This window comes from Lycium ferocissimum, chromosome 12 (assembly GCF_029784015.1).
Source record: "Lycium ferocissimum isolate CSIRO_LF1 chromosome 12, AGI_CSIRO_Lferr_CH_V1, whole genome shotgun sequence".
In the NCBI taxonomy this organism is placed as follows: Eukaryota; Viridiplantae; Streptophyta; class Magnoliopsida; order Solanales; family Solanaceae; genus Lycium; species Lycium ferocissimum.
Window position 1 is genome coordinate 26,055,424 of NC_081353.1, and position 14,998 is coordinate 26,070,421.

General features: G+C 33.2%; 1 protein-coding gene across 1 annotated transcript; it reads right to left on the reverse strand.

The window, feature by feature from the left end:
* Positions 1-6,096: 6,096 nt before the first annotated feature.
* LOC132039988 (uncharacterized) lies at positions 6,097-8,817 on the reverse strand. The gene is made up of 4 exons (XM_059430583.1): positions 8,438-8,817; positions 8,236-8,350; positions 8,032-8,143; positions 6,097-7,684 (listed from the first exon to the last, which is right to left on the reverse strand). Exons 1-4 carry the CDS (start codon positions 8,536-8,538, stop codon positions 6,672-6,674), a joined length of 1,341 nt encoding a protein of 446 aa, XP_059286566.1. The 5' UTR covers positions 8,539-8,817; the 3' UTR covers positions 6,097-6,671.
* Positions 8,818-14,998: the final 6,181 nt, after the last annotated feature.

Below are 14,998 nucleotides of genomic sequence, written 5' to 3' on the forward strand. Positions count from 1 at the left end.
TATATTTAAAGAATCTGTGATAGAACCGTATCTTATATTGGACACTTAAAAGATGAAATCATAAAATTAACTACAAAAAAAGAGTATATTTCAAGTACATGAAGCACATGCATCCTTCTTTCTATAATATTTTGACATGCCTTTATATATTGCTTTTAATTTCCTTTTTTTTCCGCGGATTGCCCTTCATTTGGGGTGGTCTTTAATTTTTGCCCTTCAAATTGGTAATCTTTAATTTATAACCCTCGCCTAACACCCCGAGGTTGTGAATTCGAATCCCAGCTCAAGTAAAAAAAAAAAAATCGCTACGCAGAATTTCGTAAGGCAGATTTTGCAAAATTCTGCCTAAAGGATAAAATTTAAAGACCACCATTTTGAAGGGTAAAAATTAAAGACCACCCCCAGCGAAGGGTAATCCTGCAAATTGCCCTTTAATTTCTTGTTCTTATCTCTAGTACTATCTAATTGTTTCTTTTACTACGTTATCCTATTACGTTGTTGTTATTACTGCTTATTGTTAGTGTTTATTATTCCTAATAATGCTCTTTCATCTCTTCTTGAGTTGGGGATCTATCAGAAATAGCCTCTCTATCCGTCAAAAGGAAGGGGTAAGGTCTAGAGGAAGATATGTCCGTGCGCAGCACGAGCCCAACATATGATTTTTTTTTTCCTCAGATGGTACTTATATTTTTTTCCCCAATTTATACGACATTATAATATTTGCTTTCATTTCATAAGCCTATTTGGCCAACCTTTTAAAATCACCATATTTTGAAAAGTGTTTTTCCAGAAGTGCTTGTCAAAAAAATATTTTTGATGAGAAGCAGTTTGTGTTTAGCCAATTAATTTAAAAAGCGCTTTGAGCAATAATTAGTGTTTGACCAAATTTGTAAAAAGTGTTTGTAAGTATATTTTCTCAAAAGTTCTTTTAAAGTGCTTTTAGGGAAAAACTTCATTTTTTTAGCTTCTAAAAAGCACTTCCGAAAGCACCTATTTTCTTTCAAAAGTTTGGTCAAACACCTTACTTTTTCAAAATAAGTACTTTTTGAAAAAAATAAGCACTTGTGACCTCTCAAAAGACTTGACCAAATAGAGTAATAGTGTGACTGCAAATGAAATTAAAAAAGAAATAATGAAGTTTGTGCAATAAAGTTTAAATAAATTATAATATCTGTGCCAATAACTAAATTACATTGTTTTCATCAGATTTTAAAATGTATCCTAAACAAACTAATGGAGCAGCCTCTTTGTATAGAAGTGTTAAACCTTTTTTATTTGTAAAGATGCAGATGGGACCCACAGATATAAAGGAAAACAAAAGACATCACAAACCTAAAACTAGAAAGACATAGGGGCCCACACGTTTAGAGGCGGTGCTCTCCAGGTACAGCTAACATCATCAGTTTCTTGAGGGTATTTAAAGATGCCCAAAGTTGAAAATATTTACCACTTTATACAAGGATAGCTAATTGAATAAATTGAAGTTTCAAGGGCAAACCAGTAAATTCGTACGAACGGGAAGCTCCTCTATTCCCATTTATTATAAGAGTAAAATAAGTAAAAGTAAATGCCAAGTAAATATAGGCCCCTAACTACCTATTTTTCTTTTTGAAACAAAAAGCTATGATGAAATGAAATACTACGTCGATATGACTTGAGAAATGACTCGCAACCCATTTAAGATTTTCATGTCTGTTGGTAAAAACTTACCCACAGGCCACAGGTTTACACCAAATCAGTACGTGCATGAGTGCATGTCATGTATTGGAAGTAGAGTTCTTTTACTTAATCATAATTAATTAACATGTACTTTACTTCATTAAATCATTCAAACATGATAAGTAGTATTGATTTAGTATAAAACATACAGAGTGGGTAAATTTTTGTCGGATATGTTCTCTAATCTTTTACTCCTACTAGTTATGTGAGGCCGTCTTTCCCGCCAAACTGAATATAAAAGTAGATATTTTAACTAAAGAAATATAATTTGTGTTAGTATAAGTGTACAACAACAACAACAACAACAATATACCCATTATAGTCCCACAAGTGGGTAGTTATATGAAAGCAAAATTTTCACTCCACTCCTTTAATATTTTAACTTCCATTTTGATGAAATTATTTAATTCAAATCAAATTTGGAACCAGAATTTGACATTATAACTTATATATCCTAATTTTCTGAAGTTATTTAGTTCTAAATAAATAATCTATACATAATTAATGAACTTTTAAGACAAATACATAATTTAACTTGTGCGACGGATGGAGTCTCCTCTCTTAATCGGGGGATTAGGGGTTCGAACATGGATATGGAAAAAAATCTTTGGAGGAAGCGCTCCCCCCCCGAATAGGCGCGATGCGGTGCGAATTATCTGAATTAATTGGGCTCAAATGCGGATATCGAGCACCAATCAGAAAATCAAAGAACGTGAAAAATGAGGTAGGAGGTTCGATAGCTTTTGAAAAGTAGACTTTAAAAAAAAAAAATTGACTTAAATAAATAAGATTAGGACCTAAAAGTAATTAATTAAAAAGTTTTAAAAAAATTTGAAAATTATTGTGAGGACTACAAAAGTCCCCAGGTTCGATAGCTTTTGAAAAGTAGACTTTAAAAACAAAAAACAAAAAAAATTGACTTAAATAAATAAAATTAGGACATAAAAGTAATTAATTAAAAAGTTTTTAAAAAATTGGGAAATTATTGTGAGGACTACAAAAGTCCTCACATTTGCTCTTATATAATATAGTAATGAAGGTCTTAATTTATGTATTTTCTGTCAAATAATATATAGTCAGTTCAACTAGGAACCAAAAATATATGTCTGCATTAAATTCAAACTCATTTAGGTCCAATATTAAGCAATTCGTCTTTGAGGTATATAAGGGATATTCAAAATAGAACTTAACTAGACATAATCTAAGCTTAGGTAAGAACCCTGTATTTAAGTGGAACACGTTATTCATCGAGTTTCAAATTGTGCGTCACTGACTTTAAGATTTCTCGACTATGTAAAAAAAATCTAAGCTTACCTAAGAATGTCAAATAAGGGTGTTTGGTATGGAGAAAAATATTTTTTATACATTTTTATCCAATTTTCCCGTTTTGGTCGGTCAAACATTTTTAGAAAAAAATTTCTTTAAAAAAATAAATTCCTTAAAAATGAAAAAAAAGAAAAAAAAACGACTTCTTAGAAGGAAACCAAATTCTAATAATGACATTTAACACTGACTATCTCTAATCTCCTCCCAGCCCCACACTGTTTTAATAGATTATAGTATATAAGTACTTTTGAAAAATATTTTCTACTTACTTACCAATACCAAAAAATAAAAAGAAACCCGCTTATTTTTCAGGAAAACATTTTCCATGAAACCAAACACACCCTAAGTCTCAACTTCAATAATGCAATCCAACATGTCTGTCCAAAAAAAGGTGCAATCTAGCAGCACTTCTGCATTGAAGGACAGACTACTACACATCTACAATTAGGGAAACAATTCATGTCTTCTTTCCCCACAGAAAGCAATAGTACATGCATTTAAAGATAATCAAGAAGCTAAAACCAGAGGCAAATATTTAACCCGTGGTCAAAAGAAAGCACACTGCAATGTGAAAACAAAACCATAAAAAGTAGTACTCCCTATATGGCTAGATTTGTTTCAATTTATTTATGTTACTTTTTTTTTTAGTCCGTTTAAAAAAGAATGTTCTTTTTTTTTTTTGGCAACTCTTTAATTCTAACTTACTACATGGCATGTTTAAGACCACAACAGTTAGAGACATTTTGGTACATTCTACATATTTTAAATTTAAGACCACAAGATTAAAAGATCTTCTTTACTTTTTTGAACTCTGCGTAAGTCAAAACCGGACAAATAAATTGAAACGGAGGGATTAGTATACAGTTTGCTGATGTACAAACTTACCACATTTCACCAAAAAAGCCAAAATTTCTTGGATTTATTTGCCAGTTCTGATGTTGTACAAACTTTACCACTTTTTTCATATTCAGTAAAAGAGGCCTAAAAAAAGGCCTTTTCTCTCATCAAAGCAGGTCCAAGGAACAGTTACCAAAAGCTTCAGTTTTTCTGTTCAGCAAAAAGGTATTCTAGGAATATAGACAGTACTATATCTTTGGCAATCATCACAATTCACAGGTTTATTTGCTAAATTCAGGATCTCTTGACTTGAAAATGACAGAACATTCATTTAGATTCAGGATATTTATTATGAGTTGCATATCATAAGAAATCTTAAAAGGCATCTAATCATGGTTAGCAGATGATTTAATCAAGATGCCAAAATCTTCCAAAAGTGCATAGTAATTTTGATTTGTTTGGAAGCTTGACTATTAACAGATCTCCAAAACTTTATAGGATGATGATAATAAATGGGCATTGACCTAACTCAACCACAAAAACCAGCTCATGGGGTGGGACGACGACAACAACAACAACAACAACCCAGTAAAATCCCATCAGATGGGGTCTGGGGAGGGTAGAGTGTACGCAGACCTTACCTCTATCTTGTGACAGGTAAAGAGGCTGTTCACAATAGACCCCCGGCTCAAGGAGAGAGAAAAAAAAGAGATGAAAAGCATCAGTAATAATAAACAGAAATAATAAGTAGTAATAACAACCAAATAATAAGATACCAAAGTAAAAGAATTGTCCAAAATCATATAGGAAGACAAATAATCCATACATCAACCAACGTGGAACAACTTAACAATATTGGCGCTTTAAGCAATATACTACACGATACAGGATTGCTATTATAGATTACTGTTTATAGAAAGGTAACAGGTGATTGCTGTTATAGATTACTTACCAAAAAGAGACACTTCAGTCAAAAGAAATGCATTTACCACTCATTTCTTCTATTTTGTCTAGTCAAGTTTACACTCTCCACAAAAATCTTTACCTTTCCCACAGTAATATTTCTCCAAGGTTGTGAACAGTATTAGATGAAACACCTTATGGACAGCTTCTATCTTGACGACTCAAGATAGAGTAAAAGAAAAGTAATGATTAAGAAAAAGATAAGAGTAAATGAAATGTTTCCATGATCACACGAGATATATAATCTAAGACTACCTAAGAAACTTTTTTTTTTTTTGATAACCTTATGAACACGGCTCGTTAAATTTAAGGCTTTTTGTCTACAACAGCATTCAAACTCGTTATGCGAAATTGCACATTACGCGCATCACTCTTACAACTAGACTAAGCCCGGGGGCATAAGACTACCCAAGAATTTCCTATCAAGTTTCCACTTAAATAGAACAATCCAGCATGAATTCCTTAAATGTAAGGCAAATATCCATATCAAGCATTTGAAGAACTTTTTCTTATAACCGTGATGTTTAGGCCAGCTTGCATGCACCTCAACTAATTCCATGAGGTACCTGCTACCTCCCACTAGCACAGGTACCGTAATTCTGTCCACCAATGTTTAGACAGAGAATTTGAGAAACATTTTACCTTTTCTTTCCTTTTCTCTACCAGTAAGATTCAATTCTGGAAACATTTTACCTTCTCTTTCTCCACAGAAGTTGGAGTACATTTAAGAGAAATCAAGAGGCTCACGACAAATTAAGCCCAACATTCTTCGAATAAAGCAGCAGAGGCCCTTTCTGTATGGAGTGCATATCCAAGGAATAGCTACCAAAAGCTTGATTTTCCTGCTCAACAAAGTTGCCTTCTAGTCCGCCCTTCAATGCAGAAGTGCATATCCAGTGATCGATTAATGAAATGAAAAACTTGCCTGGGGTCAAGAGCTCCACAGCACTGGATATACAACAAGTGCAGGCAAAGTTTTGCCAATGCAGTCCAGATCTCTTTCCACATGTTTAATGCAAAGACAAGGCAAAATGAAGAACAAAAGTTCAATTCTTAGGACAGATAGGCACCACTACTATGAAGATAGTATAAAGTAGCTTTTCTAGAAAAAAAAAAAAAAAACATGTGACTCCTCATGATTAACATGGCATGATAGTTAGCAATGCATTTACAATATCCAGGGAATAAAGAGCTATTCAACAGGAAATGTGATCGCTTCAATATGAACAGACTTGATGAAAAAGAAGCAGATTCACAAACTACTTCAATGGGCATTTAGGTTATGGAAACACCAAGATGGTGCTTTGGCATAGTTTCTGATACACATCATCATCCACCAACCTACTGTTTTGACAATTTCCTATTCCGCTTCACTCACGATGATACTTTTGTAGAAAAAAAAATTGACATAAAGAGAATAAATAAGTAAAATTCATATGACAGTAACAGTGGCCAATAAGTTCAAAGCATGATACACAAATCACAATGTTTAGCATAAACTGTTTAATTATACAACAAGCTTCATTTACATATTCAACTAACCGAACAAATGTTTGAAGCTTACAGGGACAGTTAGTATACCAACAAACCACATCTGAGAATATTGTATATTGAGCCATTCATCCCAGCTCATTGCTGTCAAGTTAACTTGCTGCATTTTTTGTTAGTTCTAAATTCCTCATTTACACATCATATTTAAGTGCCGTTTTTAACAATGAAAAAGATCATATTCAAGCAAAAATTGGAGGATAAAATGCAAAGGAGGCATCCTAAATTTCTCTTCTCTCAAAATTTTATCATAAAACAAATTGGACCTGCCTACAGACTTACAAACCTCGCCTTTTCATTTGACCAGGAAAGCGGTTCAAAGTTCGTTCATCTTGCCACAAAAATTGCCCAAGTTCCATATCGTTATGGAACGGCATCTTACGTTTCCTAAGTAGTGTTTCCGCATTCTGACCTTCACCCTCTAAATTTGCCCGATCTGTTTGCAACCCAGATGGACTTGCAGACTCCGCAAGAAAGAAAGGATACTCTTTGTCTTGTCTTTCCTGAAAACCGTCACTTGGCCTAACGGGCATCTTATGCTTCCTAAATAGTGTTTCTGCATTGTGACCATAATTCTCCAAATTTCCATGAGCTCTGTGCAACCCTGATGGACTATTGGCAGACTCCATAGGAAAGAAAGTAAACTCTTTCCCTGTACTGTTCATAAGCTTGAACTGGTCTCTTTCATGAGAATTGTCACTTGGCCTAAAATCACCAGTGCAACTAGCTTGACCCAACCTTAAGGACAAATCACAATCCAATTCAGGCACCCTCCTAGTGTTGTCCCTATAATCTGCTTGACATGATTTTTCTTGAATGTCATCTCTCCTGCAAGGAAACAAGCTTGGGAAGCGGCTGATTTCAGCAGGCTCAATGACGGATGGATATATAGGTTTCCCAACAATTACATTATGTTGAGGTCCTTGGGGGACCAGCGGAGAAACTTCAGGCTGAAGATCAGTACCATAAAACAGGGGATATACTGAACCGACATCCAATGAACTACTACTTTCCGGAATAATAACAGCTTTAGCGCTTGAAGAAGCACCCATATTGTTGATGCTAGGCATTGAAGGCCTGTCAAACTCTGAAGCTAATCTTGGTGAATTGACATTTGAAGGTCTCAGGAACAGTGGTTGGTTTGCAGAGTTTAGCTCATTGGTATTTCTACTAAAAACTTTAGGAGGTACACAATGAGGTTCTTGAGTTCTTGGGCTGAGGTAACTCCTCGGATTAGTGTTCCGCTGGCTTCTAGATGCTCTCTCCGGTATACAGCCCAAATTAAGAGCAGCTGAGCACCAAAGTTTCATGTTAAACAAAAGCATACATAATCAGTCTAAAATCTAACACTCCCTCAGTCCCAATTTATGTGACACTCTTTCATTTTTACTCAGTCCCAAAAAGAATGACACCCTTCTATATTTAGTATCAATTCAACTTTAAAATGCACATTTTCCCCTTAATGAGATAATTTATAGTCATACGAGTATCTATGGCTTATTCTAGACTACAAGTTTCAAAAGTCTTCCTTTCTTTCTGAGACACTGCGGCCTTTCAAACACCTTCACATAAATTGGGATGGAAGGAGTATACAAAAATGAGTAGCAAGGTAAAAGAAAGTAATTAACTTTAGTGTACCTTCAACACAAGGAGGCAAGAGCTGTCCAGTCTCTGACTCATCTCTTCTAATAATTGTATCAATGGCATCATTTACCCTATCCCAAAGTGTTTCAGGATCCATATATTCAGCCTAATTACAACAAAAATAAAACAACATACAATCAAAATTCTTGAAATTCAAGATACCTAAGTTATAAACCCTTTAAAGAAAAGCAAACAAACCTCAGAATTAGCTTTGGAGTACATAATTTCCTCAGCTTTTAACACCACAACAGGAAGCTTTTGTTGCCATTCTTTGTTCTTCTTTGTAACAACACTATGTCTTTCTCTCACAACCCTGATCAAACAATTAGTAAACAACTTAGAATAATGAAAATAAAAAACACCATACTAACCAAAGTATAATTAATTACCACAAAGTTACCTGAAAATTTGTTGTATAATAGAACCTCTAATTGGTTGATGTCTATCACTATGCCAAGCTCTTCTAACACACTCATATGGTCTTGGTCCTGGTCTAGGCATATTTTTACTCTTTATCCACACAAAACAAAAAATCAAGAAAGATGACAACTTGGGGCAAAATGTAAGATAAAAATGATAACTTGAGAGAGAAAAAAAAATTGTTTTACATGGGTACTTTGGGCTATGAAGTGAAAATCAAGAATTAGCTCCCCTTTACCCACACAAAAAAAAAAAAAAAAAAAAAAAAAGAATTTGAGCAAAATGCAAGAAAGATGACAACTTTAGAGAGAAAAGGCAAATTTTTCTACATGGGTATTTTGGGCTATGAAGTGAAAGTCAAGAATTTAAGCAAAATGCAAGAAAGATGACAACTTGAGAGAGAAAAAAGAAATTTTTCTACATGGGTATTTTGGGGCTATGAAGTGAAAATTCAAGAATTAGCTTTCTTTTTAGATTTAGGTATTTGTTTAGGCTATTTCTCTTTCAACTTCTTCCCCAACTCTCCCTACTCTTTCAAGTTTTTTCCTACTTTTTGGGGGAGAGAATGGGGGAGAGATGCTTGTTTTTGTAATTTACTTTTTTGGTTGGGGTTTGGGTGTAATTATATAGTGGGTTTCCTAAGTTCCCAGTAGTAGAGTCACACAAGTAATAATATGAAAAATATGACTGCCATGGTTAAACTCGAAGGGTGGTTTGGTACGTAGATAAAATTATTTCAGGATTATAATTTTGGAACTAATTTATTTTATCTCTTGAGATTAATTTATCTCATCTAGGAGATCGGATAAAATAATCTCAGAATTAATGGGATAAGATGGGATATCCCATCTTTGACTTTGGGATGCACTTTATACTTTGTTTGGTATAAGGTATAAATTTATCCCAATTTATACCTTCTACCAAACATGGTACAAAATTAATCTCACAGTTAGTGCTGGGATATCCCAGCTAATACCGTGTACCAAACGACCCCTAACTATATGTAGTTCAGTTGGCAAACAAGTTATGTTGGGATTATAATGACAGAATTATTATAGGAGAATTAAACTAATAGTATTTAGCGAAAATATTTTTATTGATAGATATTAGAATTAGGACTCGTTTGGCCGTGAGAATTTTTTACTTTATTTCGAAAAATTATTTCGCTTTATTTGGAAATCAACATTTGGCTATGAAAATTCCAAATACAACTTGAAGTTATATTTGGAATTTGAACGAGTTGTATTTGGAATTTGAAAAACACAAAAAACTTTATTTTCATTTTTTTCACTTTCACTACACTCAACCAATTAAATATTTTTTGCAAAAACTATAACCAAACACAACTTCATCTTCAACTCCAACTTCAAAATTCCAAATAAAGTGAAAAATATTGGGTTTCCATGGCCAAACGCCTCCTTAATAGTCTCATATTTTTTTGTTCTTAATTTTCTATTACTACGTGTTGTTTCTTCTACTTTAATTTTCTTTGTTTTTGCTTTACTTGAGCCGAGGGTCTATCAGAAACAGCCTCTTGTCAAAGTAGAAGTCATACAATCTACCCTCTCCAATGGGCCCTTTTAATTACATTGTAACAAATCATTCAAAAAAGTATTTTAAATATGCACAAGTTGAAGCAGACACTAGTATTATTTAAGGAAAAAAGTAATGTAAATGACTTATTAGCTATAGAGAGAATGAAATGTGATGGCGTGCCCCCTCGAAATTGCGCAAAAGAGCCCCCACAAACCTCTCCCAAAATGCCAAACCCCCACCCTCACAACTGTCTGTACAATATGGCTCATTTTTGGCTGCAATTTTGGGACCACGACTTGGAACTAACTTAATGGGGTTTTGCCCAACTTTCCTACTCCCATATTTTATTTTTTCTGGTTTTCTATTTAGTGTTTAAAGTTCACGATGAGATACGACTAATCTGAATTCGCTCCTTATGAGAATATTGTAATCCGAATTTGCTCCTTATGAGAATATTTTAAAAAACAACAACAAAAGTAACAATACGCTGACCATACCCCTACTTTGAGGTAGAGAAGTTGTTTTCGAAAGATCCTCGGCTCAAGTGCAGCAAATCAAAGTAGTTGTGAAAGGTAAATATGACAGTGAAGAAAACATGAAAATTAATAAGAAAGAAAGCACATAGCATTCTGAGAAACAACATTAACAACAACAAAATACTGTGATAACAATCAAGAACAATAAACAACAGATGGTAACAGTTATCAAAGGCAAGAAACTACATGAATACAACTAATATTATGATAGACACAGTGCTCCAGATTATCACCAAATCTAGTCTCGCACACTACCTACTAACTTTCTACCCTAATCTGCGACTCTCATACCCTCCTATTTAAGGTCATGTCTTCAGTAAGTTGAATCTTTATGAGAATATTTTATATCGTCTAAATTGAACATGATACCTCTAATTAAAGATGAGAGGATCCTATTTTTTCCACCAATACCTTGATGGTTCCTACTCCTCATGTATTTTATCTAATTTCTCATTCAGTGTTCAATATTGGCAATTTGGCATTGAGATATCGACTAATTCATAAACGCTTCATATGAGGCTCATTAAAGGAAAAACGCTCCCTATCAGAAATTTGAATTCGCTCCGCATAAAGTCCATTAAAGGAAAAACGTTCCTATCAGGATTTTTTACATTGAAATCTCGACCAATTCAAATTCACTCCGCGTAAGACCCATTGTAGGGAAAGCGCTCCTTATCAATATTTTTTAAATACCTAGAACTCAAATCCGAAATCTTTAATTAAAAGCGAAGAGATCCTATTTAATCCACTACGACACTTGAGGGTTCGTGCTCCTCTTACTCCTCATGTTATTGCTCTTTGTTGCGGGGATTTAGAAAAAAATAATACGGTAGCTATCAACAGAGTTTAACATATTCAATTTGGGGAGACAAATTATTTAAGGACAATGTGTCGTGTTCTTCTATCTTTTGCAAGGATGGGGTTTCTTGGTTTTGCCAATGTATCTTTTTCCTTTTTTCTTCTTTCTTCTTTCTTTCCTCTTTGTTAGACATTGGGCCAACCCCTCTTTGGGGAAATGATCTAGCTGTTTGTTTCCATAAATTTATGTAACAAGTGAAATGTCTTTCACATCAACATAATCCCCACATAAATATTCAAAGACGGAGACAGAATTTTCTGTTTATGAATTTTGGATCATAATTTCTTTTATTACTGGATTTTGAGTATATTATTCATATATATCAAATGAATTTTTAACATAAATACAAATTTTTGAGCTGAAGTTATAGGTTCTGTAGAATCCGTTGTCAAGCCTTAAAGGTGTGGCTCCACCCCTGTAAACACTACTGGCATAAACATGAGTAAGGACGTATTTAAAATTTTAGATCAATGGTATAGAGTGACGATATAGTATTATTTTTTTGTAAAAACGCATGTATCAAGTATTAACATTAAATCAATAGATAGATGCATGTGATTGTAAATTTATATTATTTAATTATGATTAATTAATTCATATTTTCACTTCATTAAATTACTTGATGATATAGTAAATTGGAGTACTTTTATGCAAATACCTAATACGAATAAGTAGCTACTTTCATTCGTTTTGTGACAATAGGTGTGAAGTTAGTATAAGTGCATATGTTGCTTAAAACTTGCAATTGTGTATAGCTCGATCGAGCTATAGTACGTCTACTACAAAGGTGAATCAGATAATAACATTTTACTTTAGAATATGTTTTAAATATGAATACATGTTCTCATGATTAAGTATAAGTTAATGTTCACATTAGGATTCATACATGTTCCCATGGTTAAGTATAAGTTAATGTTCACATTAGGATTCACAAACAAACGTGTTTTACATTTGTCACAACCAAAACAAGAAAAGGGAAGATACAACATAATTGTTTACTTCAATACTCCTTCAAAAATAATAGCATTACAATTTTCTTAATCATGGGGTTGTCACGTAGGATACTATATAATTTTTCACGAAACAAATTTCATATATAGGTATAGGCGGATAATTTTTTTTTTTTTTTTTACTCCAGTTGGTAACCATGGAAGGTCCGAAAAAAAAAATATATATATATATATATATATATATATATAATAAAGTCCTTTAGCATTTCTATGCAACGGATCAATATCATAAGAACTGCTCCATAGTGGACCCAAAAATTGAGGGGGATGAATTACAATATACATGTCAATTTCATGGAAAAATAAACAATAAATAGACCCTTGTTATGTTGCAATCAAAGTCTCAAAGGGGAAAAAAAGGGGGCATGTTGCATGTTTTTAGGGTATGGGAATCTCTTAGTTTTTCCCAGGATTAAGCCCTTGAAAAAACCTAAAAGATTTTTTCGAACCATGGTCCACCTTTTTTTATTTTTCTGACAATTCAATTTGATTTCTATTTAGATCTATTAGAATGATTCACATTTATTGTGGATTACCTAATTTTCCATTTAAGTTAAAGTTTTAATGTTCTGATAATGTACTAGAATGAGAAAATCTCATTCTGTTTATAGAAAAATTATTGAGATTCATAAGTTGATGGTTTCTAATTTAGAATTTCTTGTGTTAACGGTATCACATGGTGGAACCATGGAGGATCCACTTTGAGATTTGGACACATTATTATAAAGTAACAAATAGCATTTTAGTCCTTCTTGTATGTCCAAAAATACAAACTTTATCCTTCATATTGTGTTTTGTTTTGTTTTGTTTGATACATTCACAAGGTAATTTGATGATTTTTGGGGTAATTAAGAGATAAATCTCTCTCTTTTAAGTTTAGATCCTAAATTGAAGCTCAAGTTTGCAATTCACTTTAAGAGTAAACTATCAAACAGATTGGGCTTAATGTAATTTTACAAAACCATTTTTCTAACATTTAACGTCAATCACTCTAACTTAGTGGGCGTTTGGCCATAAAAATTATTCACTTTTTTCCGAATTTTTTTTTCACTTTTTTTACTTTTAGCGTTTGGCCATAAAAATTATTCACTTTTTTTCCGGAGTTGTGATTCTAATACTAAAAACAAGAAAAACTTATTTTTCAAAAAAAATTTCACTTTTTTCACTTTTTTTACACTACATTTCACCAAAAACTACAATTTCAAAAACTAACTTAAACACAACTCCAACTTCAAAAATTCCAAAAAAAGTGAAAAAGTTTTTGGTATTTATGACCAAACGGGCCCTTAGTATTTTTGAAGAAATTAACTTGGATGGTCGATGTTTGGAGCGCTTATTGATTTTTAGGCCTGTTTGGAATGTAATTGAGAAATAGCCACTTTTTAAGACGAAAATGAAATTTGGACAAAAACATGCATGGCTTAAACACGGGAAAACTTGAGTATTGTAAAAACCAAACCCCTCATTTTGAGTATTTGCACTTTGTTTCAGGTTTTGAGACATCCTATAGGTTTATATGATGTTTTGGGACTTGTTGGTATGTTTGAATTGGGATCCGGGGTATTTCAGCGCATTTGTAGCCAACTTGATATTGCAGATTTTTGAGGTGATTTCACCTATACAAATATTGGGTAAGTTTTCTAAACGCCTAAATGAATTTATATCTTTGTCTCATGGATTATTACCTAAAACATGGAATTAAAGTGGTGTAATTGAAATTTTTAACTTTGGTTTAGATTCATGTAATTTGAGGATTTGAATATCTAAACAGACTCATATTGAAAAACTAAGGATAGATTGGATTTGCAAAGTTATGGGTAGCCCGACGATGTAATTTATTTCGAGGTTTGACCATATGGGTTTGGGGTAGACTATTGGACTGAATTTGACTTAACCTAAAAATATGGAATTGGGTCCAATAAACTTGTTAATCTCATTGAGTATTCTTTTGTATAGATCGATCTCGTCTGGTGGATTCGAAGCGAGGAAATGTAGTTAGCTGAGGTTAAAGCTAGTTCGGGCCGAGGTAAGTTAAAGTTTTGACCTCAGTGAGGAAATAACTTTCAAATTGACTTATTTAACATATATGCATAGATGGGGCATCGTATATGTGAGGTGATGAATCTATACATCAAGATTATAAATACTGTACGGTTATAGAATGTTGATATATATGTCTTGCTATGCGTTTCTTAGGCATCTCGCATTTGTCAATTTAACAATATAGCTTATATATATATGTTAAATTACATGATTTAGCCGTTTAGTGAGACATTGTACATATGTTTGTTCACTTGCATATGCAAGTAACAGCAGTAACAACCTACCTACTGGGATTTACAGTGGGTATGTTATTGTTGTTTTTACTTGCATATGTGATTCACAATTATATAGTATAGTTTAAGCTGATGAGTCCGACGTAATCCACAATTTGGGTGTCAGCGGTTATAATTCAGGTTGATATGTCTTTTGAGCTGACGAGTATGATGTAATTCATAACTTGGGTGTCAACGGTTATAGAATCATGAACTCGAAATATTGCAAGTGGATATGTATATGTCTCCCATGATTCACTGTGTCACCCAATTACCACGAGTAGT